The following is a 26,299-nucleotide window of genomic DNA, read 5'->3' as shown; positions in this document are numbered from 1 at the left end:
TTATAAAAGGGGTCGAGGGCAAAAGAAATACGCAACATTTCCTAGGCGCGCGCGCACACACTCACCCCCTGCATGTGTAAGTATTCAACCGTCTTGGTGATGGTGTAAAGGACAGCGCTGGCCTCTCTCTCTGAGAAGAACTTCTGTCTCAGTATCTTGTCCAGCAGCTCGCCCCCCTTCATCAGCTCTGTGACCAGATACACGGTCCTGCCGTCGTCAAACACCTAGGGCAAACGGCACTGTGTTACAGCAGTGACCGTCTATGTGTGTGTGTGTGTGTGTGTGTGAATGAGCGTTTCTGTGTGTGTGTGTGCGTCCAAGTGACTCACGTCCTTCAGTGTGATTACATTGGGGTGCTGTCCGTATCTCAGTAGAATCTCAACCTCCTCTGTTGGGTCTCGCTTGGCCTTACTGATGATCTGGAATGTTGAAACACACACACACTCAGGCACAAGCACATACAAACCAATACCAACTTGTGTATGTACGAGAGGCTATGAATAATAACGACCACTGTGAAGAATCTGTGCCTTATGCTGTGTGCGTGTTTGTGTGTGTGTGTGTGTGTGTTTGTCTCACCTTGACCGCATACTCCATGCCGGTGCTTTTGTGTACACAGCGTTTGCAGACGGAGTACGAGCCCACTCCAATTTCCTCCTTGACTTCGTACACGTCGGAAAACTGGGACACATTTCTGTGCAGCGGCTAAACACCAACACAGATGAGACCCGGATCAGAAACGTCAACTAAGTGTGTTGTGTCCGTCTGGCAGAAATGAACCTGACTGGCTCATCGGAGGGAACATCCAGGAATATGTCCAAAATCTGAAGTCATTTAGGTGACAGGTTTCTATATTAAACGGTTAGGTTAGGGTGTGGTTAAGAGATGGCCATAACCATGTTCCAATGTCCTGTTAGAGCTTCCAGACCGTTTGAAATGCAAGTACTGCACGCTCCCTTGAATCACCCAATCACATTCATGTCTCCCTTCTGGTCAGTTCTGCCCCAACAACATTCTCCAGAAGCTCCCAGGGGTGGCGGGTGTCTTTAATAATTGAATAGAGGCAATGATAAAAAAATGGCTTCAGAAAAATCTACATAAAACAACAGTGTGTAGCTATGATTCACAAATGATGTTTTGGCTGGAGCCAGAAGAGAGACAGTTGAGCCCTGAAGGGAGTGGACATAGGAAATCTGTCTGTCTGTCCAGGCCCGATGATTTCAAAAGCCCTCTAATCCATTAAGCTCGACCGATAGCCTGCCAGTTCCAGTTTACCGACAGTAGAACTTATAAATTCAGTTGTTTAGAGCAAACAAGGCTTCACACTGTATAAGGGACTTGGAGATTTGGTAAAACGTGCCAACCCTTTTCCAATCACAATTACCAACTAACTGTCTCCTTGTATCATTCAACCAGCCCATTATCCACCCGGCCGTCATCAACACCATTTAACTGTGTGTGTGTGTGTGTATGTGTGTGTGTCTGTACCACGAACGTCTGTAGGGGCTGTGACTCTTCCTCGGATGTTATCGCTACAAAGCTGAATCCTCTGAACAGCTGGTGGGCGTTGGCACTGGGAGGAACCCCTGGGGAATCTACACACACATTCACACAGATGGAAGAAAACTGACTGAACTCCAGAAGATAAATAACTGACAAAGTGTGAGATGGAGTGTGTGTGTACGTGTGTTTGTACCTTTGGGTGTTTTAGCAGTGAACTCGGGGTCAAAGTAGAAGGTGTCATCAGGTCGTCCTGTGGCAGGTTTGAAGGGAGGGTGGAGCTCTCTACGAAACAGTTTCTACACAGAGAGGACACACAATTTACAGTATAGTCACAGTATAGACTACAGCCTCAAATACAGTGGGGAGAACTAGTATTTGATACACTGCCGATTTTGCAGGTTTTCCCACTTACAAAGCATGTAGAGGTCTGTAATTTTTATCATAGGTACACTTCAACTGTGAGAGACTGAATCTAAAACAAAAATCCAGAAAATCACATTGTATGATTTTTAAATAATTAATTTGCATTTTATTGCATGACATAAGTATTTGATCACCTACCAGCCAGTAAGAATTCCGGCTCTCACAGACCTGTTTTTCTTTAAGAAGCCCTCCTGTTCTCTACTCATTATCTGTATAAACTGCACCTGTTTGAACTCGTTACCTGTATAAAAGACACCTGTCCACACACTCAATGAAACAGCCTCCAAACTCTCCACAATGGTCAAGATAAAATTGTAGACCTGCACAAGGCTGGGATGGGCTACAGGACAATAGGCAAGCAGCTTGGTGAGAAGGCAACAACTGTTGGCGCAATTATTCAAAAATGGAAGAAGTTCAAGAGGACGGTCAATCTTCCTCGGTCTGGGGCTCCATGCAAGATCTCACCTGTGGGGCATCAATGATCATGAGGAAGGTGAGGGATCAGCCCAGAACTACACGGCAGGACCTGGTCAATGACCTGAAGAGAGCTGGGAACACAGTCTCAAAGCAAACTATTAGTAACACACTACGCCGTCTTGGATTAAAATCCTGCAGTGAACGCAAGGTCCCCCTGCTCAAGCCAGCGCATGTCCAGGCCCGTCTGAAGTTTGCCAATGACCATCTGGATGATCCAGAGAAGGAATGGGAGAAGGTCATGTGGTCTGATGAGACAAAAATAGAGCTTTTAGGTCTAAACTCCACTCGCCGTGTTTGGAGGAAGAAGAAGGATGAGTACAACCCCAAGAACACCATCCCAACCGTGAAGCATTGAGGTGGAAACATCATTCTTTGTGGATGCTTTTCTGCAAAGGGGACAGGATGACTGCACCATATTGAGGGGAGGATGGATGGGGCCATGTATTGCAAGATCTTGGCCAACAACCTCCTTCTCTCAGTAAGAGCATTGAAGATGGGTTGTGGCTGGGTCTTCCAGCATGACAACGACCCGAAACACACAGCCAGGGCAACTAAGGAGTGGCTCCGTAAGAAGCGTCTCTAGGTCCTGGAGTGGCCTAGCCAGTCTCCAGACCTGAACCCAATAGAAAATCTTTGGAAGGTGCTGAAAGTCCATATTGCCCAGCAGCAGCCCCAAAACCAGAAGGATCTGGAGAAGGTCTGTATGGAGGAGTGGGCCAAAATCCCTGCTGCAGTGTGTGCAAACCTGGTCAAGAACTAGAAGAAACGTATGATCTCTGTAATTGCAAACAAAGATTTCTGTACCAAATATTAAGTTCTGCTTTTCTGATCTATCAAATACTTATGCCATGCAATAAAATGCTACTTAATTACTTCAAAATCATACAATGTGATTTTCTGGATTTTTTTGGATCTTCTACATGCTTTGTAAGTGGGAAAACCTGCAAAATCGGCAGTGTATCAAATACTTACTCCCCACTTTACTATATAAACACTGATTACAGCCTCATACAGTTACTATAGAAACACTGACTACAGCCTCATACAGTTACTATAGAAACACTGACTACAGCCTCATACAGTTACTATAGAAACACTGACTACAGCCTCATACAGTTACTATAGAAACACTGACTACAGCCTCATACAGTTACAATATAAACACTGACTACACCCTCATACAGTTACTATATGAACACTGATTACACCCTCATACAGTTACTATATAAACACAAACTATAGCCACATACAGTTAATATTTAAACACTGACTACACCCTCAGACAATTTCTAAAAGATATACATATATTTATATATTGCATATTTTGGCACAATACTGTATATAGTTATATACAAGTACAGTTATATACATGTACAGTTATATACTGTACACACTGATACTGTTAACTAGTCTCACACTCACATTCCAGTCTATTGTACAGTAGAAGTGGTGTCTCTTGATCTCCTCCACTCCATCAGGACCAGCTCCTATAGACCAGACGTCACCATTAAGCACAGATCTAGGATCAGATTACCTCTGATAACCCCAATAGGTTGATGCTAGGGTACCTAGCCTGTTAGTCGGGTTGCGTTTGAAGAGGTTCCTCAGGAGACTCTGGGCTTCAGAACTCAGAAACTGTGGCATCCCCAACTTGGCCCTGACGGGGAAGGGAAGACAGGAGGGAGAGAGAGAGGAAACCAGAGGGAGGGAGAGAGAGAGAGAGAGAGAGAGAGAGAGGAAACCAGAGGGAGGGGGGGAGAGAGGAAACCAGAGGGAGGGAGGGAGAGAGAGAGGAAACCAGAGGGAGGGAGGGAGAGAGAGAGGAAACCAGAGGGAGGGAGGGAGAGAGAGAGGAAACCAGAGGGAGGGAGAGAGAGAGAGAGAGGAAACCAGAGGGAGGCAGAGAGGAAACCAGAGGGAGGCAGAGAGGAAACCAGAGGGAGGGAGAGAGAGAGAGAGGAAACCAGAGGGAGGGGGGGAGAGAGGAAACCAGAGGGAGGGAGGGAGAGAGAGAGGAAACCAGAGGGAGGGAGGGAGAGAGAGAGGAAACCAGAGGGAGGGAGAGAGAGAGAGAGAGGAAACCAGAGGGAGGCAGAGAGGAAACCAGAGGGAGGCAGAGAGGAAACCAGAGGGAGGGAGAGAGAGAGAGAGGAAACCAGAGGGAGGGAGAGAGAGAGAGGAAACCAGAGGGAGGGAGAGAGAGAGAGGAAACCAGAGGGAGGGAGAGAGAGAGAGGAAACCAGAGGGAGGGAGAGAGAGAGAGGAAACCAGAGGGAGGGAGAGAGAGAGAGGAAACCAGAGGGAGGGAGAGAGGAAACCAGAGGGAGGCCGAGAGGAAACCAGAGGGAGGGAGAGAGAGAGAGAGGAAACCAGAGGGAGGGAGAGAGAGGAAACCAGAGGGAGGGAGAGAGGAAACCAGAGGGAGGGAGAGAGGAAACCAGAGGGAGGGAGAGAGGAAACCAGAGGGAGGGAGAGAGAGAGAGAGGAAACCAGAGAGAGGGAGAGAGAGGAAACCAGAGGGAGGGAAAAATAAGCCGGATAAAGCTGCTGTCAACACAACTGTATGTCCAACTGTTTTCCATCTGACTGAATGCGGACATCCACCCAGTAACACCCACATTTAACCTCCGCCCAGTAACACCCACATTTAACCTCCGCCCAGTAACACCCACATTTAACCTCCGCCCAGTAACACCCACATTTAACCTCCACCCAGTAACACCCACATTTAACCTCCACCCAGTAACACCCACATTTAACATCCGCCCAGTAACACCCACATTTAACCTCCACCCAGTAACACCCACATTTAACCTCCACCCAGTAACACCCACATTTAACCTCCACCCAGTAACACACACATTTAATAGAAAACAGCTCAGCAATCTACAGAAACATTATCAGCGTTTCCCTCCGAAAGAGGGAGAAAGACAATCCACTCACACACACACACCCTGCTCTCGTACACACACACGTGCGCACACACACACACACACACGTGCTACTCTAATGAGACCATCGTCCAGAAGTCGCCCTGGCCAAAGAGACTCACTTCAGGATCATGGTCATGGTCTCCTTGCGGTCTTTTCCCTGGAACGGTAGGGTTCCGGTCAGCATCTCAAACTACGACAGGAAGAGGACAGAGTTTCACACAGACATACGACCAATGAGGAGTGGGTATATGGGTCATGCGGTGTGTTTGGCCCCGCCCCTCTCACCATGAGCACGCCATAGGACCACCAATCAGCGCTGGTGGTGTGACCTCTCCTGTTAACCACCTCCGGAGCCATGTACTCCACTGTCCCACAGAAGGAATAGGCCTTGTTCTCATGGTCAATAGACTCCTTACTGAGGCCGAAGTCTACACACACACACACACAAATAAGGCTTGTTGTTAGAACTTCTTACTGTCTGCAGTGAAAATATACACACACACTCAAACAGGCAATTAAAACATAGATATACAGTTCCGATATTACCCACCAGTCAGCTTGATGTGTCCTTCCTCATCTAGAAGAATGCTGAAAGGATAGAAATTGGATCTTAAGATAAAGACTAAAACCTACTCAACATGTGTGTGTTGTTACTTTTCTGGTTTCAGGTATCTGTAGATGATGTGTGTGTGTTCAATGTACTTCTCTGGTTTCAGGTATCTGTAGATGATATGTGTGTGTTTAATGTACTTCTCTGGTTTTAGGTCTCTGTAGATGATGTATGTGTGTGTGTGTGTTTGTTTAATGTACTTCTCTGGTTTCAGGTCTCTGTAGATGATGCCCAGGCTGTGCAGGTGGTCCAAGGCCAGGGCCAGCTCTGCCAAGTAGAACTTCACATCCTCTTCAGTGAACATCACCTAGACACAGGAAGAGAAGACTGTGAGACACACACACACCTAAACACACACCTAGACACACACCTAAACACACACCTAGACACACACCTAAACACACACCTAGACACACACCTAAACACACACACACCTAGACACAGGAAGAGAAGACTGTGAGACACACACACCTAAACACACACCTAAACACACACCTAAACACACACCTAGACACACACCTAGACACACACCTAAACACACACCTAGACACACACCTAAACACACACACACCTAGACACAGGACAAGAGAACGGTGTGAGACACAGACACACACACACCCAGATACGTAACGCCGGGCGAGATACACATCCCCTCACCTCTTTTGACAACCGTGTGAAAAGGTCTCCTCCTCGCAGGAAGTCCAAGATGAGGTAGAGTTTCCCTTCTGTTTGGAACGCTAAGGAGACATGTGACAGGTGATCAGGGGGCCGCCTCGCTAACATTTCACTGTGATAATAATCCACCAGACCTCAGTACCACTTTTCAAAGACCTAAACTTATTTTACAATATAGGTCAGGGCTGGCCAACCCTGTTCCTGGAGAGCCACAGTCCTGTAGGTTTTCTCTTCAGCCTCATTTGTGACTAACCTGAGTCTGCTTTTCATCCAACTACTAATTAGAATCAGGTGTGCTGGATAAGAGTTGGAGAGAAAACCTACAGGACTGTGGCTCTCCAGGAACAGGGTTGGCCAGCCCTGATCTAGGTACCAAAGAAAAGGGAGGGCTTAGATTCTGTGTTGCGATTGACTAACTCACCATAGTGTAGTTTAACGATAAAGGGATGGTTAACCTCCACTAGAATGTCTCTCTCCATCTTAGTCCTCATCCTGTCACGCACTGGACACACACACACACACACACACACACACACACACTGTAAAAACACCTTGCGAGTACACACCCATCACCTATCTAACAGATCTCTATCTTCTATCTTCAATCCCTCTCACTTAAGTTCTCTCTCGTTCAATTTTATTCTGTGTCCCTCCTTCCTGGCATGAAAGTGCTACCCAGATGGTAATGGATGAGTAATTGAATAAAAACTGAACAAGAGAGCAGAATGAAGGAGAGAGCGAGAATGACAGAGAGACAGAAGGTTAAAGGGATATTTGACCCAAAACTAATATTTTTGTATTCTGTTCATCAGTCAATCGTTAAACACAATCTTCCAAAGGAGTATGCAAAACAAAATGCCAAAACATTGTTCTGGGGTAAAGTATTCCTTTAACTGAGGTTGTGTATACAGCCTGTGGCCAGCAGATGGCCCTGGTGCTCCCTCTAAGATACAGCAGTCTGCTGGACTACTCCATTTCTCACATACAGGGCTTTCACATTCAGGGAGTCCACCCTTTCCATTAGCAAGGGAAAGCGACAAGACGCAGCGGTATTCAAGGTTACAAGACAATGTTGACATCTAATTGTGTCTATTTTTAAGGTTGCCCTATTAGATTTGGCGTTGGGCGGGGGCAAAATATATCCTCCGAAAAAATCGGGTCCCAGCTGAAAAAGTTTGAATAGCACCGCGCCCAGAGTTTCATGGGTACTTGTGATGGTTATCTAAATATTACACACTGCAGCACTTGAATGAATGCAAAGCTGCCTTTAGGTGAACTTTGGAGTGTTCTTCCACTCAAGTGCCGCCCTTACTCAGACCAACGGCTTGGCATTTCAATGTGAAGACCTGACAGTATGTAACACTGACATGTTTCCAGGATAGCCGAGGTGAAAACACCTCTTCTACCTCCCCTTTTGGGGAGGCAGAAGTTAAACTAATCCTCCCTCCCACGTTTAGTCCATCTCTGTTGATCTCTCTCTCCATCCCTCCGTTTCCCCCTTTCACTCCATCCCTGTTTATCTCTCTCTCTCTCCATCCCTCTCTTTCCCATTTTCTACTGCCCTTTCTACCTTTGAGTGTGGCTTTCTTCAAAACCTTCATGGCATAGAGCTGTCCAGCATCAGGTCCCGTGGTCTTCTTGACTAGGAACACCTACAAGCACACGCACAAACACACGCGAGCAATCGTTCATTGATAAAGATGATGAGGTGTGAAGGGCCCTTGGAGTTTGGTTGCTATAGCAACTCTTCGGCATTAGCATAACTAATAGAAACATCAAATCGTCAGTCCAAAGGTGGCGACACTTTTAAATCCTTTTTAAGAATCCACAACTGACAATCCAAAGGATTCTGAAAAGTTAAGGATCCTAGATTTCTAGACACAGTGTAGGATGCACCTCCTTCTCCAGACAAACTATTAGAGTACAGGTACAGTGTAGGATGTACAGATACACACCTTTCCAAAAGAGCCTTGACCTAAGACCTTGCGGAGCTCGAACTGTCGAGGGTCCCCCTTCTCTGACCCCTCCTTCGTATGGTTGGTGATGTTGATCTCATTGACACTTTCATCCTCCTGTTGGTCAGATACACATGCATACATTATACGAAACACACACACACACACATACATACATTATACGAAACACACACTCACACACACACACACACACACACATACATACATTATACGAAACATACACACACACACATACATACATTATACGAAACACACACACACACACACACACACATCCATACATTATACGAAACACACACACACACACATCCATACATTATACGAAACACACACACACACACACACACATACATACATTATACGAAACACACACACACACACATACATACATTATACGAAACACACACACACACACACACACACACACATACATACATTATACAAAACATACACACACACACATACATACATTATACGAAACACACACACATCCATACATTATACGAAACACACACACACACACACACACATCCATACATTATACGAAACACACACACACACACACACACATACATACATTATACGAAACACACACACACATACATACAATTATATGAAACACACGCACACACACACACGCACACATACATATATTATACGATACACACACATACACACATTATATGAAACACACATACATAAATTATACGAAACACACAACACACACAGATACATACATTATACAAAACACACACACATTATACGAAACACACAACATGCACAAACACACACACGCACACACATATGATACGAAACACACACAACATACATACATTATACGAAACACACAACATACACAAACACACACACACACATACATACATTATACGAAACACAGAACATACACAAACACACACACACACATATACATTATACAAAACACACAACACACACACACATTATACAAAACACAACACCTATACACACGTACCATATTACACATATACAACACAAATAAGCACATTATACAAACACACTCCAAATTAATAAATATGTTACACGCACACACACAACACACTCCTAAATCAAACTAAATAAAACACACAATGAGCCAAACGATGGACAGCTAACCAAGCAGTTGCCATGGTGCCACCCCCAATCCTCCTGCTACCTAACAGTGACTAACGACTTCACACTGTGTGTGTGTGTGTGTGTACAGAATGTGCGCATCTTTTACAGTTTCTCCTCTTCCTCCCCAGTCACTCATTCTGGCTCCCCCTCATCTCTCTTTCTGTCTCGCTCTGTCTTTCTGTTTCCACCGCTGTCCCAGACAGACAGACAGACAGACAGACAGGGAGGAATAATGACACATACCAACTGCAGGAAACTCTCCACCCTGTACGTCCTCTAACCCCACTACACCCCACCTCCACTCCAGCTTCTCTCGTTTCACAGCTCGTCATCAACACGCCAAATACATAATTTCACACCTCTGTATGCAAATTACAGAACAGGAACAGGATGGAGTTAATATACAGTAAACACACAAGTTAACATATACACTTGCAGGTTAGTCATTACGCCAACACTAAGCTCCCAACCTCTGAATTAAAAACATCCCCTCGGCAACTGGGTCCTGGACTTCCTGACGGGCAGACCGCAGGCACCCCCACCACACTGACCCCCGAACACGGGGGGTGGGGGGGCTCAGGGGTCTGGGCTCAGTCCCCACCCCCCCCCACTCCCGTTCTCCTTGTTCGCCCATGACTGCGTGGTCACATTACACTCCACCTCCCGCCCCCGGGGCTGCTGACGACAGTGCGGAGGCAGGCCCAAGCCCTGCCGATGATGAGACAGGAAGGTCAGGGCTCTGGCGTGCTGATCGAGGACTACAGGAAATGGAGTGAGAAGCACCCCCCCAGCCCCTTTCACATCGATGCGGGGCTGAAGTGGTGCGGGTCAAGAGCATCGAGTTTCTCTCACACACACACACACACACACACACACACACTGGGCACATTGGTGTCTCTTCCCCATGAGGAGGCAGAAAGGAATTGGCATGAACACTCAGATCCTCAAAAAGTTCTCCAGCTGCACCACTAAAAGCATCTTGACAGGATGTGCCGTAATGCGGTGTGGCAGCAGCCCTCCCTAATTCGCCAGGCCTTTCAGTGGGTGGAGCTAACGGCAGAGTTAACCATCGAGGCTGAACTCCCTGTCATCCACGACCACTACAGTACTCCGGCGTAGCAGGTAGTACCAGTATATTTGAAACAGGTAGGACCTTGTACAGTTTCTACTACTTAAACCTCACTGGACCACTTACACCTCACTGGACCACTTACACCTCACTGGACCACTTACACCTCACCAGACCCCTGACTCCTCACTGGACCATTTACATCTCACCAGACCCACGACTCCTCACTGGACCACTTACACCTCACTGGACCAGATACACCTCACTGGACCACATACACCTCACTGGACCAGATACACCTCACTGGACCACATACACCTCACTGGACCAGATACACCTCACTGGACCACATACACCTCACTGGACCCATGACTGCAACTACAAAAATGTGGGATGCTGTTTAAAATTGAAATAAAAACAGACTGCATAGATCGAATCATTTAAACCATTTATTCATTAGAAAACAGTACAAAGACAACACATCATATGTTGAAACTGAAAAATGTAACCCTAACCCTAAATGTTCCTTGACAAATATTTGCCGACTTTCATTTGATGCCAGCAACACGTTAAAAGTTGTGTAATACAAAAAAGGAACCCGGTGGAACATCTCACGACTAATGGGGTAAACTGGCAACAGGTCAGTCAGATGATTGGGTATAAAAAGAACATCCCAGAGAGGATGAGTCCTTCAGAAGTAAAGATGGGGATGGGTTCACCACTCTGTGAAAGACTGCGCGGGCAAATAGTGCAACAATTTAAGAATAACCTTTCTCAACGGAAACTTGCAAAGAGTTTGGGGGATCTCATAACCTATTGTGCATAATATCATTAAAAGATTCAGAGAATCTGGAGAAATCTCTGAATGCAAGGGACAAGGCCGAAAACCAGTATTGGATGGCCGTGATTTTCAGCCCCTCGGGCGACACATTAAAAACAGACCTGGTTCTGTAGTGGGCATCACTGCATGGGCTCAGGAACACGTCAGAAAACCATTGTCTGTGAACACAGTAGACAGTACGTCCCTGCATCCACAAATGCAAGTTAAAACTCAACCATGCAAAGAAGAAACCAGATTTATAAATAAGATCCAGAACCACTGCTGCCTTCTCTTTTAAGATGGTCTGAGGCGAAGCGGAAAACTGTCCTGTGGTCTGGGGGACTTTAATGCGGAACAATATATACAGGTTTTGAAAACATTTCACTTTCAAAACTACAGCAATTGGTCTCTTCAGTTCCCAAACACGGAGTGTTGTTAAAAGAAGAAGTGATGCAACACTAATAAATTCGTCACTGTCCCATCTTTTTTTAAATGTGTTACTGACATCAAATTCAAAATGGGCACAATTTTCAGTTTCAGTATTTGATATGATGTCTTTATAGAATTTTCAATTAAATACAGGGATTCAATGATTTGCATATCATTGCACTCTATTTTTAATAGCAACTTTTTTGGAAACGGGATTGTATATCATGGGATGTTTCTTATGAAACTACTGAGGTCACACATCCTGTGTTGAGGTATTTCAGTGCTTTATTTCAGTCGGTTTTAAATCCTGAGGTATTTCAGTGTGTGTGTGTGTGAATCAGATGGGAGGATCAGACAGAGGCGACAGGATGCTCATGTAGCACCTCTTAATCACAGGATTAAAACCGTACTGCTAAACACCTGCGCTCAGCACAGACACACACACACACAGCTCCTCTTCTCTTTCCATATAATCACTGTTACTTATTGCGCATGAGTTGATGCGTAAGAGCGTGCGAGGGGGCAGGAATAGAATAGAACGAGATCCATGTAAATGTTTTTGCAGTTGTCAAGCCACATGTAGACGTTTTCCCATCTGCAAAAACATCAATGCGAATTGCCAACATAATGCCTCTGGTTATACAGCGAGGTTGACGAAGCCCTGCCAGATCACTGAACTCAATCCCACTACAGAATGGTGCAAATCATGATTCAGATCACTAGGACTCAATCCCACTACAGAATGGTGCAAATCATGATTCAGATCACTAGGACTCAGTCCCACTACAGAATGGTGCAAATCATGATTCAGATCACTAGGACTCAATCCCACTACAGAATGGTGCAAATCATGATTCAGATCACTAGGACTCAATCCCACTACAGAATGGTGCAAATCATGATTCAGATCACTAGGACTCAATCCCACTATAGAATGGTGCAAATCCTGATTCAGATCACTAGGACTCAATCCTCACTACAGAATGGGGCAATTCATTTAACAACGTTAATTCATCTAATGAAGAGTCCAGATCCAATTAGGAATCATTACACTGAGAAACACACTAGAGGGAGAACTACACAGAGATAGAAGGCTGAAAACACCACAGGACCAGAGTAGCTGGAATGTTCTGTCTTCCATGGAATGATTCATGGGAAAGTCAAACAGAGTCAAACACACACACACAGGAGTCAAACACACACAGGAGTCAAACACACACACAGGAGTCAAACACACACAGAGTCAAACACACACGCAGAGTCAAACACACACAGAGTCAAACACACACAGAGTCAAACACACACACAGAGTCCCTGGGCAGGTTTTAGTCCACGTCAGCGCTAGGATTGACAATAGTAACCCAACACACACCCCGTTGCTGTACACACACACACAGTACGACACTCACTGCCGTCTGGGGGTCCAAACACCCCCATCCTGCCCCAGAAAACAGCCTCCAGTTTTGCCTGGTAAAGTGTCCGGTGAAGTTCCTGGTAAAGTCTCCGGTAAAGTTCTGGATCAGTAAACATCCTAGGGTCTTAAGCCGGCTCCTCAGCCCGCCGGTCAGAACACCCAGACCCCAACACACGGCTGTCATTTCACTCACTGTCCTCCAGAACTAACGTATGTCCGAGAGGCACAGAGGGCTCAAGCATGTGAAGGACGGCATGTTGGAGTGGTGAAGGGAGAGGTGCCTTTTATGCGTGTGTGACAGTCAGGGGGAACACCAGAGATCCAAACTGGGATCCCCCCAAAACCCCTCCTCAACTTCTGCGCCTTAGTTTCCATCATGTGATCACGGACATCCCCAGTAAACACATAAACACACCGTAGTGTAAAGAGAGACAACCACATACTGTAAAGAATGCACACGCACACACACACACACACACATGCATACACGCGTCTCAGTATATGAGAGCATAGCTGGGATTACAAACAGCTGTTGTTCCTGGCCTCTCGCCTTTCCCTGGGGGCACAGCCTCAGTAATTGTCTCCACACATTAGAATTGTGAACTAATCTACTAGTTTAGATGTACTTGTCCCTAAGCAGCAGCACTCAGATCAATTAGCCATGTTATTTAACAGAGCTGTTCAGCAAAACCCACAATACCTTGTAGTGTAACATTAGATTGTAAACTCTCATGGTCTTGGCCTACTTCTTTGGTTGTATTGTTCTTTCAAAATGTGTCAACTGAATTTACTGTTTCTGTGTTTTTAATTTCTTAATTTTTTTTTTTTTACATGTATAATTATTTCAGAGATTGCAAAACATTTTTGTTCCTGAATACTGACCCCGCTCTTCAGCACACCACCCAGCCTCCAATTGTATTTTTTTGTAGTTTAAAAAAAAGACAAATAGATTTGAATCGAGGATCACCATACTCCAACTGAGTTTTTACTTTCTCGTTTTCTGAAAACGAGGTGGGCCTTGAATTGGACATCCTCAGCGCAACGGGGAAGTCAAAAACTCAGTCTCAGCCAATGTATCCTACCAGCTGTAAACCACACCTCCTCCACGTAGACAATGTATCCTACCAGCTGTAAACCACACCTCCTCCACGTAGACAATGTATACTACCAGCTCTAAACCACACCTCCTCCACCTAGACAATGTATCCTACCAGCTCTAAACCACACCTCCTCCACCTAGACAATGTATCCTACCAGCTGTAAACCACACCTCCTCCACCTAGACAATGTATCCTACCAGCTGTAAACCACACCTCCTCCACCTAGACAATGTATCCTACCAGCTCTAAACCACACCTCCTCCACCTAGACAATGTATCCTACCAGCTGTAAACCACACCTCCTCCACCTAGACAATGTATCCTACCAGCTGTAAACCACACCTCCTCCACCTAGACAATGTATACTACCAGCTCTAAACCACACCTCCTCCACCTAGACAATGTATCCTACCAGCTCTAAACCACATCTCCTCCACCTAGACAATGTATCCTACCAGCTCTAAACCACACCTCCTCCACCTAGACAATGTATCCTACCAGCTGTAAACCACACCTCCTCCACCTAGACAATGTATACTACCAGCTCTAAACCACACCTCCTCCACCTAGACAATGTATTCTACCAGCTCTAAACCACACCTCCTCCACGTAGACAGCAAGATTAAAGTGTTAGCTCAAGATTTGTCAATGAAGCCATTTATCTACATCCCAGAGTCTGATTAACCTTTGGATAACATAATCATGTGCTCAGTTTGAAGGAGGAGCAATGACCGGATGTCTTTGGGAACACTACAAACTCCACGGACACACAGTATAAACTCCCTGAAAGTGGTCTCCACACGGTCATCTGCCCAGCGTAGATCCTGAAAACAACGCTGCGGTAAATAGTGTCTAGAGGTGTAGGTAGATAAAAAGCAGTCCTACAGTCGTGCTTTGGCATTAACCTCTCCTGCTAGCCTCTGAGTCTGTTTGGGCACAGGAGTCTATACGCGCACGAGTGTATTAGGCTCTTAGCACCTTTGTGCCAGCAGCTCCTCTTAATGGTTAGAGAGGAATTCCAGGCAATCTGTGTCCCTAAACCCACTCGTGCAACCAAATAAACCGTGGCTGACGGACACATGAACGGTGAGCCCGGGCGGCACACAGCACATCCACTGGACCTTCGGAGGCTGGCTCGGATGACGCCGTCACACGGAGCGAGGAACGCAGGCTGTCCTAAGGTCTGCAGGCACTGACGGGCAGTATGAAACGCAGCAAGGAATGATGAAGTATTGATGAGGACGAGCAGACGGCATCATTTATTCAGCTTTTTCTTCTGAATTCCAATTCAATCGCTGCCCGTTCAGACCCACGCTCCTCAAGCTGAGTGGAGCCCTGACAACGCTGCTTCTCCCAACCTCTGGCGTCATAAACACAGCTTAGAAAGGGGCCCAGTGAGAAGAAATACGGAGAGAATGTGATGAAGAAAGAAACAGAAAAAGAGAGCGATAGGAAGAGGAGGACGAGAAGACAGAGAGGGGAAACCCCATATCTGTGTCTATACACTGGCTCCTTTGTTCTCAACCTTGTGAGTTTTAGCTTGCCCTTTCCTCTCTCCTTTCTCTCTTCTCTTTCTTTCTGTTGCTTTCTGTTTCTTTTTTTTTTGTCTCTCTCTCTCTCTCTCATTACAGAAAACTCATCGCTTTATCTGTTGCCAACAGTGGTTCTTAGATCAGAGCAAGCACTGTAATTACATCACACACACGCACACACACCCTTTGTCTCAACAGAGAATCTGAATGTTTGCCCTCTCGCCCATAGACACACTGTGTGGCTGCCTGGGATACTAACCTACTCTGTATGACAAATCTGTGTGTGTGTGTGTGTGTGTGCAGTCAGATCCCTACCCATATATGGATGTGTCTGATCCGAGACAGAAGCATCTTCAACACTCTCCTCTCCTCATGTCACACACACAGCCACAGACAGCCACAGACAGCCACAGACCGCCACAGACAGCCACAGTGAAGAGACACAGGCAGGCAGGGGAAGGGCAGGGAAAAGACCATCCCAGGAAGGGCCCACAGCTGCTGGTCACCGTGATGATTAGACCATGTCCTGTCCTTGTTACACACACACACACCATTCCACTAACTCTCACACACACAGACATACACACACACACACACCATTCCTCAGAGGACTTCCACTACCTCACACAAACAGACACACACACAGAAATACAAACATAACCACACACCTCCATGAAGACACTGCATTCCAACAAATATAAACACTTAATTCGACATAACACCCACAAAGATGCTCATGTTATATAAACAAAATGTAAACACTAGCCATTACTAGTGTGTGCCTGGGTGTGTTTCCTGTCTAGTGGAGGTCGACTTCCTGCTGATCATACAGAAACTAAATCCCCCTGCGTCTCCATGACAATGGGCACCCCACATCACAACTTAAAGAAACAGGGAAGATCAGAATTAAAATGTTAAAATGATCATAACTAATCAGAATCAGTCTGTATAGTTAAGATGATCATAAATAATAACACTGGATCAGAATCAGGCTGTACAGTTAAGATGATCATAACTAATAACACTGGATCAGAATCAGGCTGTACAGTTAAGATGATCATAACTAATAACACTGGACCAGAATCAGGCTGTACAGTTAAGATGATCACAACGAGTAACACTGGATCAGAATCAGGCCGTACAGTTAAGATGATCATACCTAATAACAATAGATCAGAATCAGGCTGTACAGTTAAGATGATCATAACGAAAACACTGGATCAGAATCAGGCTGTACAGTTAAGATGATCATAACTAATAACACTGGATCAGAATCAGGCTGTACAGTTAAGATGATCATTACGAATAACACTGGATCAGAATCAGGCTGTACAGTTAAGATGCTCATAACTAATAACACTGGATCAGAATCAGGCTGTACAGTTAAGATGATCATAACAAATAACACTGGATCAGAATCAGGCTGTACAGTTAAGATGATCATAACAAATAACACTGGATCAGAATCAGGCTGTACAGTTAAGATGATCATAACTAATAACACTGGACCAGAATCAGGCGCTAGAGTTTAGACTATCAACAGTCTGTTTGAGAAAAGCATGAATTTGAAGGGCTACCGGACGGTATTTTCACAGTACTTTCACACATGAATCCTTTCAGCCAAGTGAGAACATCTTGAGAGGTGGTCTGAGTTTGTTTGGCATCAAGTCCTTCCAAAATGAAAGTAATTCAATCCCAAGCTGTCCGATAAAAGGTTCTGATGGAATGGCTTTTCCTGCACTGTGAAATTACCCAAAGTGCAGTGAGTGACCGCTGGAAAAAGTTATGTGTTCCTTTCTAAACTGAGAAAAGTGAATGGAAAGACCACTCAGACCTAAAAATATTGAAGTGAACTTGCAAGAGTCCGTATTGAAAGACAGGGGCAGTATAAAAGGTCACCTTAAAGAGGACTGGGATCGGTTCTTTTAGGGAAGACAATATTTCCAAATATACCAAGAGTGCGACAGGGATTAGTTTTGCACTTCAGATTGTATATCCTATCAGCCCTTACTGCCAGAATAAACACTGGCCACGCCGATGAAGTGGTTCAGCAGATAGAGGGATGGGAGGATCACTAGTTGGGTTCAGTTTGGCTTATTGACCCCCCACTTCCTACTTCGTCCTCTTCTCTTTTTGTCGGTCATCCCACCAATTTCCTCTCCCTTCCATCCCTCCCTCCCACCCACTCCCCCCTCCCTCCCTCCCTCCCTCCCACCCACTCCCCCCTCCCTCTTATCTCCAGCCAAATGGCGGAAACTCCCTGACCATTGGCCTGAGAGTATGTGTGCGTGTGTCTGTGATGTCATTGTTCCGAGAGAATTTTCTCTTCAGGAAGCATGGCGCCTGATGAAGAGATTGCATCATCACCGTGTGACCTCACAATAACAATCCCCCACAATGCTTCACTCCCGAAGCCAGCTGTCCCAGTGTATGCGAATTAACAAACCCTGTCTCACACACACACACACACAACAGTGAGCTAGTCCAGTGACCCTGCCCTTCAGAGGAATGTACAATGTCATCCTGGCAGCAACCAGACGGGGGGAGATCTTTCTCCCCCCCCCCCCCCCGCTGGCTTTACCTCACCCTCTAATAATCAATACATCCTCCTCCATAGCTAGCTCTCCCTTTCCCCTTTCACTGTGCCTGTCTGTCTTTCTTCGTCTGTTTCCCCTTTCTCCATCCCCCTCTCTCTCTCTCTCCATCTCTGTCCAACTCCCTCTCCTGTTGCAGAGGAATATTAATGATGAAAGGGTATAGAAAGGTAGTGTGTGTGTTGCTTCATCCCCAGGGCCGTGACAACATGACTGAGCATGTGGCAGGTCTTTGCTTATGGGACCGGCTCATATTACATTTGACGGGTGCCCCTTTGAGATTCAGAACAATCTGGCCAATCAAAAAGCACACACTTTACATTTTGGGGGACCTTGTATTTTCTTAACACAAACTCATAACGCTACTTTTAAATCCTAAGTCTATCATTGACCTCTAACCCTAACCCCTAAGATGAACATGACCCCACCAGGTAAAATTGTCCTTGTTTTATTATCTTCGCTGTGGGAAAAACCTGTACACAAACTCACACACAAAAAGTCTAGTGACAAGATGATAAAGACTGAATAACTGAAGAAAAGGCTGTGAAGAATGTTCAGTCAATGGCACACCTGACTGAGAGGAATACGGAATGTGTGATGTAAGGAGTGTTTTCATCTTTTTGTGAAGTAAGGTGTCATGAACTCACTTCTGTCCAGAAATTTCAAATAACTTCTGAATCAACCGTGTCCAGAGTGGAGTTAATCGTGTTTTGGTTACATAGTTTCAACGAGGCATTTTTATCCAGACTCTGTGAAACTAAAAGCAAACCACGCTCTGAGGTTCTCGGTGAAACATCAGCCATGTCATCTGTCGGTGAAACATCAGCCATGTCATCTGTCGGTGAAACATCAGCCATGTCATCTGTCGGTGAAACATCTGCCATGTCATCTGTCGGTGAAACATCTGCCATGTCATCTGTCGGTGAAACATCTGCCATGTCATCTGTCGGTGAAACATCTGCCATGTCATCTGTCGGTGAAACATCTGCCATGTCATCTGTCGGTGAAACATCTGCCATGTTATCTGTCGGTGAAACATCTGCCATGTCATCTGTCGGTGAAACATCTGCCATGTCATCTGTCGGTGAAACATCTGCCATGTCATCTGTCGGTGAAACATCTGCCATGTTATCTGTCGGTGAAACATCTGCCATGTCATCTGTCGGTGAAACATCTGCCATGTCATCTGTCGGTGAAACATCTGCCATGTCATCTGTCGGTGAAACATCAGCCATGTCATCTGTCGGTGAAACATCTGCCATGTCATCTGTCGGTGAAACATCTGCCATGTCATCTGTAGGTGAAACATCTGCCATGTCATCTGTCGGTGAAACATCTGCCATGTCATCTGTCAGTGAAACATCTGCCATGTTATCTGTCGGTGAAACATCTGCCATGTCATCTGTCGGTGAAACATCTGCCATGTCATCTGTCGGTGAAACATCTGCCATGGCATCTGTCGGTGAAACATCTGCCATGTCATCTGTCGGTGAAACATCTGCCATGTCATCTGTCGGTGAAACATCTGCCATGTCATCTGTCGGTGAAACATCTGCCATGTCATCTGTCGGTGAAACATCTGCCATGTCATCTGTCGGTGAAACATCTGCCATGTCATCTGTAGGTGAAACATCTGCCATGTCATCTGTCGGTGAAACATCTGCCATGTCATCTGTCGGTGAAACATCAGCCATGTCATCTGTCGGTGAAACATCTGCCATGTCATCTGTCGGTGAAACATCTGCCATGTCATCTGTCGGTGAAACATCAGCCATGTCATCTGTCGGTGAAACATCTGCCATGTCATCTGTCGGTGAAACATCTGCCATGTCATCTGTCGGTGAAACATCTGCCATGTCATCTGTCGGTGAAACATCTGCCATGTCATCTGTCGGTGAAACATCTGCCATGTTATCTGTCGGTGAAACATCTGCCATGTCATCTGTCGGTGAAACATCTGCCATGTCATCTGTCGGTGAAACATCTGCCATGGCATCTGTTAAGCTGATGTATTAACTCCAACTGGTTAACTCGAAGGTAAGGAATAGAATATTATTAAAGGCTGATTTGGGGGGGAATATAACAGCTTTAAACTTTATAACTAATCAACATACCATTTCATTCTAAAATAAGTTATGTAATAGCTCAATAAGACATCTGGCTGCATAAGTGTCATTTCTTACCAAGCTGTACAGCTTGCCTTCAAAGAATGTTCCTGTGAGAATGACGCATCCGGACACTGAAACAGTGAATAAGCAACAGTATCTGGATTCCACACAGGATACAATAACAGTATCTGGATTCCACACTGGATACAATAACATAATCTGGATTCCAAACTGGATACAATAACAGTATCTGGATTCCAAACTGGATACAATAACAGTATCTGGATTCCACACTGGATACAATTACAGTATCTGGATTCCACACTGGGTACAATAACAGTATCTGGATTCCAAACTGGATACAATAACAGTATCTGGATTCCAAACTGGATACAATAACAGTATCTGGATTCCACACTGGGTACAATAACAGTATCTGGATTCCAAACTGGATACAATAACAGTATCTGGATTCCACACTGGATACAATTACAGTATCTGGATTCCACACTGGGTACAATAACAGTATCTGGATTCCAAACTGGATACAATAACAGTATCTGGATTCCACACTGGATACAATTACAGTATCTGGATTCCACACTGGATACAACAGTATCTGGATTCTAAACTGGATACAACAGTATCTGGATTCCACAGTGGATACAACAGTCTCTGGATTCCAAACTGGATACAACAGTCTCTGGATTCCAAACTGGATACAACAGTATCTGGATTCCAAACTGGATACAACAGTATCTGGATTCCAAACTGGATACAACAGTCTCTGGATTCCAAACTGGATACAATAACAGTATCTGGATTCCACACTGGATACAATTACAGTATCTGGATTCCACACTGGATACAATTACAGTATCTGGATTCCACACTGGATACAACAGTATCTGGATTCCAAACTGGATACAACAGTATCTGGATTCCACACTGGATACAACAGTATCTGGATTCCAAACTGGATACAACAGTCTCTGGATTCCAAACTGGATACAACAGTATCTGGATTCCAAACTGGATACAACAGTATCTGGATTCCAAACTGGATACAACAGTCTCTGGATTCCAAACTGGATACAACAGTCTCTGGATTCCAAACTGGATACAACAGTCTCTGGATTCCAAACTGGATACAACAGTATCTGGATTCCAAACTGGATACAACAGTCTCTGGATTCCAAACTGGATACAACAGTATCTGGATTCCAAACTGGATACAACAGTATCTGGATTCCAAACTGGATACAACAGTATCTGGATTCCAAACTGGATACAACAGTATCTGGATTCCAAACTGGATACAACAGTATCTGGATTCCAAACTGGATACAACAGTATCTGGATTCCAAACTGGATACAACAGTCTCTGGATTCCAAACTGGATACAACAGTATCTGGATTCCAAACTGGATACAACAGTATCTGGATTCCAAACTGGATACAACAGTATCTGGATTCCAAACTGGATACAACAGTATCTGGATTCCAAACTGGATACAACAGTATCTGGACTCCATGCTGGACACAACAGTATCTGACCGCGTGCAACATGTTGAATCTGAGGGCCTGCAGGTCCGTCAGTAACGCCTTCATCCACCTTCATGCTGACGACACCATCATCATCCTTATCGTCCCTCACTGAACACTGGGTCATCCACCCATCATCGTGGCTTTGGAAACACCCAACATGCCTTCCCCAACTTCCATCTACTCTTTAAAACAAAAAAAGATTGCTTTTTAATCAAAGTTTTCCTCGACCTGCTTGCCCCGAAAAACATCCTTGCCCTGGCTGGGACTGAGTTGAATTATGGCAACGCCATATCTTTGTCTCAAGACTGATTGAATTGATTTCTTGTCTGGCTGTAAGGCATCCATCACATACTACAAAGTATACACTTAAACTCCCGCCAAAAACCTCCTTCATGAGTTAGATGAAATTTACCACTTCATAACCTCTGTTCCCTTCAACACTCATCACTGTGGCCTTTGCACCCTGACCCCATTCAGCACTTTCTGTGACCTTTGGTACCTCATTGGTGCCAATTTATTCATAAATCAACTTTCGGTAAATGTCCTGTCTACCTTAGCACACTTCATAATATCTGTTAATCTGAGCTCTGGTAAATATATTTATCTGGTTGCACCTAAAGCCTATTTTTCCTTTCGATACTAATTTCAGTTTACGACTACCAATGACTGGAATGAGTTACAAGAGCCCCTTAATGATATGGCCTGATATGGACAGGGTCTCTAGGAGCCTTTCACCTTTGACCTGGTAAGAATCGTCTTGAACAAGCTCCAAGGGTTAGTTAAGGCCTTTGAAATCTCTTCCTACACATTCCCTGATCGGTCTCTTTCCACAATGTTGTCCCTTAGCTCTTTTGAAAGCTCCTTGATGGTCAGGGTTGAGGATTCACTTTGCAATTCCCTATCCAACAGAGGAAACCAAGAGAAACAGACGATTGTGAAATAATTGTAATCACTGCAACTTAAAAAAGATGGAGGCCATTTACCTTGGTATTTTTTACCTTGGAATTTTTGAAGGTTACACCTGAGCTGATTTAGCATTCATAGTACAAGCGGGGTGGAGACAATGTTACCATTTTACGTTTTTTATTTTCATAAGAATAAAATAATTTAAAAAATAACATGTTTGGAGTATGGTGTCAAAATGAGTGGAAAGAAATCCTACTTTAAATGCCTGAAACTATTCAGCACTGACACAACACTGACACGATACTGACACAACACTGTCATGACACTGACACAACAGTGACACGACACTGACAACACTGACACGACACTGACACAACACTGACACTGACAACACTGACACAACACTGACACTGACAACACTGACACGCCACTGACAACACTGACACAACACTGACACGACACTGACACGACACTGACAACACTGACACAACACTGACACAACACAGACACAACACTGACAACACTGACACGACACTGACAACACTGACTAGACACTGACACAACACTGACAACACTGAAACAACACTGACACAACACTGACACGACACAAACACGACACTGACACGACACTGACACAACACTGACACAAAAAAAAACGTAAGAAAGTCCAAGCAAGTGTAGACATATCAATGTTGTTGGGACCTGGGCAAACATCTAATTTAGATGTCAATCAGCAGTGAATCCCCTAGAGTGTGTGTGTGTCTGTGTGTGTGTGTGTGTGTGACAGCAGAGAAAGTCAGTCCAGATGGCCTAAGAAGATTAAATACCATCTGCCGGCAAGCGCTGGAGACACAGTCAATCCCGCTCTCTATGTATATATACAAAAACACGTGCGCACGCACATCTCAAGCGTGGAAAGAATTGAATTTAATGTTAGAAAGTGTATTGGGGGGGTGCAGTGTGTCTTGGGGAACAACAGGTGGCGACGCAGAGCTGTTTGTGAGAGGAAGACCCCACAAAGACAGCACTTGAACATTACACTTGTGTGTGTGTGTGTGTTTGTTGAGTGTGTTGTGAGGGCGTCTCTAGAGACAGTGGTAATGACGGCTCAGCTCTTCTCAGACGGCCGATCTATAAGCCATCTCCTCTGCATTTAAAAATCAATACGTACAGCTTCCACTCACACACACACACACACACACACACACACAGAAAGATAGAGAGATGAGGACAAAGGGAGATGGACAGAGGGAGGTACCGTGTTAGAGGGAGAAACTTACATTACAGGACAAAGAGTCGTCCTCTCCAATAGAATCCTCCAGAACATGACGATGTGCCTCCTGCAACAGGAAAACGAAAATCAAAGTCATCAATAACTTTTGCACAAAGGTTAACACAATAGTAATTACAACAGTTGCGTAGCAACATGTTCTTTTTTTTTCTTAAATAGGGTCAACCGTTTTTTACCACACGGTGTTGCTGGCTGCAATGAATCACTTTTATTGGTAACCTACAGGTTATTAATGTGTCGTGAAAGTCTAACCACATCATTTACATGTTAATTCATGGTGAACGACTGCTACGTTAAACGTTGTGAAACTGCTGAACTGATTTTGTACCGGAGCCATGAGATCAAAGCCCTCTGAATATGAAAGTGATTACATGAGTCAGCTCAGAGGACAGGTAAAAACATACCGTAACCCTATTACCAAAAGTCACCGTCATCAGCGTGGAAATGTCCGGTGACCCTGCCCTTAATAGCAACTTCAGCGCCACACCTGCTCTGACCAGCTGACACGGCCCAGCCCGAATACCCACTGAAGAGCTCGGGCCGAGACCGGGCCGAGCCGGTGTCAGGTTTGGGCTGAACTTGGCCTCGGTCTGGACAACAACGACACCAGATGTGTTCGGTGTCGTGGCCAGGTGTCCCGGCCCGCCAGGTGACCTGCTGCTTTGGACTCGGAACCAAGAAGTGCTTGTTTGAATACTGTGACAAAGTCCATCTGTACTGGCAGTGGTCAGAACGTAACCTGACAATCACTGCATCAAGACTGGCTGTTACAACAGGGGTGTCTAAATTGTGTTAATGAAATATATTTTCTTTTTAACTAAACGGTAATGCCTGACCCTAATACTAACTCCAAATGTAACTTGTGCCCTAAACCTAACACTTAAGCCAAAATAAATAATTTTTCTAAATGGGGACAGGAAAATAATTCCCCAACTTTTTCTGATTTAACAGTGTCCCTGTTCATTAGGAGACACACGCACACACAGGACTGAATGTAGTGCTGGCTTTCAAATTGACCAATCTTGCCTTAGGGACCTGGTAGTTTTACCTGCTGCTGACTCTCACCTACTGCATGAATGAGTGAGAGAATGAGTGATTCAGTGAATGTGTGATTCAGTGAATGAGTAAATCAGTGAATGAGTGAGTGACCCAGTGACTGACTGAGTGAATGAGTGAGTGACCGACTGTGATGGAGTCGGAGAACAGGTCAGGTTCTCTTTAGAACCAATTTCACTACCTTCTGCCTGTTTTCCTGTGCTTTTCCACTGCGCACTAGAAACTCATCTCCCGCTATACACCGGGAACCCATACATTTCATTAGCTACGGAGCATGTTAGAGGAAAGAGAAAGACAGAGAAAAACAGAGCAACAGAGAGATGTGATGTCTTCGGAGAGAGGGGGGGCATGGAACAGTACTGTAGGGAATACTTGAAATACTGTTTTCTGATTTTCATTTGCAGGCTTCTTCATCACTTCTCTTTAAACACACAGGTCTGTTTTATTCCCTGAAACACACACGTGCCCTTGACGATGCTTGGCAAAGTGGGTGGAGTTACGTCCCGCCCGGATGACCCTGTCCGGGGTTACCGTCGAACAGGGCCACAGTATCTCTGGACCCCCCCCTGTATCAGCCCCTAGTTTTACGCTGCTATATTATTATGCCGGGGGGGACTAGGGTCAGTCTGGAAGAGTGCTCGGGTATGCTTTTCAATACAAGGAATGCTTTCTCTAACACTCCTGGTGTGCTGTTTATCTTTAGG

General features: G+C 45.1%; 1 protein-coding gene across 3 annotated transcripts in view; it reads right to left on the bottom strand.

Annotated features, from left to right (window-relative positions):
* Nucleotides 1-26,299, bottom strand: part of rps6ka3b (ribosomal protein S6 kinase, polypeptide 3b) — a 30,089-nt gene that overhangs the window by 2,519 nt on the left and 1,271 nt on the right. The window contains exons 2-17 of one of the 3 annotated variants that reach the window (XM_010890079.4): nt 24,529-24,588; nt 8,577-8,693; nt 8,192-8,273; nt 7,043-7,123; nt 6,604-6,683; nt 6,147-6,253; nt 5,887-5,924; nt 5,622-5,764; nt 5,456-5,526; nt 3,972-4,060; nt 3,826-3,890; nt 1,697-1,799; nt 1,489-1,595; nt 580-705; nt 330-419; nt 66-224 (exon numbers count right to left, since the gene is read on the bottom strand). In XM_010890079.4, coding sequence (XP_010888381.2) covers nt 66-224; nt 330-419; nt 580-705; nt 1,489-1,595; nt 1,697-1,799; nt 3,826-3,890; nt 3,972-4,060; nt 5,456-5,526; nt 5,622-5,764; nt 5,887-5,924; nt 6,147-6,253; nt 6,604-6,683; nt 7,043-7,123; nt 8,192-8,273; nt 8,577-8,693; nt 24,529-24,588 — 1,518 coding nt within the window. Of the gene's footprint in view, nt 1-65; nt 225-329; nt 420-579; nt 706-1,488; nt 1,596-1,696; nt 1,800-3,825; nt 3,891-3,971; nt 4,061-5,455; nt 5,527-5,621; nt 5,765-5,886; nt 5,925-6,146; nt 6,254-6,603; nt 6,684-7,042; nt 7,124-8,191; nt 8,274-8,576; nt 8,694-10,198; nt 10,214-13,455; nt 14,017-24,528; nt 24,589-26,299 lie in introns of those variants that run through there. The other 2 variants (XM_020041825.3, XM_034289271.1) reach the window with 2 other exon arrangements.

The sequence above is a fragment of the Esox lucius genome, chromosome 21, assembly GCF_011004845.1.
Source record: "Esox lucius isolate fEsoLuc1 chromosome 21, fEsoLuc1.pri, whole genome shotgun sequence".
In the NCBI taxonomy this organism is placed as follows: Eukaryota; Metazoa; Chordata; class Actinopteri; order Esociformes; family Esocidae; genus Esox; species Esox lucius.
The sequence above is the reverse complement of the archived record's forward strand: the minus strand, read 5'-3'. Positions and strand labels throughout refer to the sequence as shown.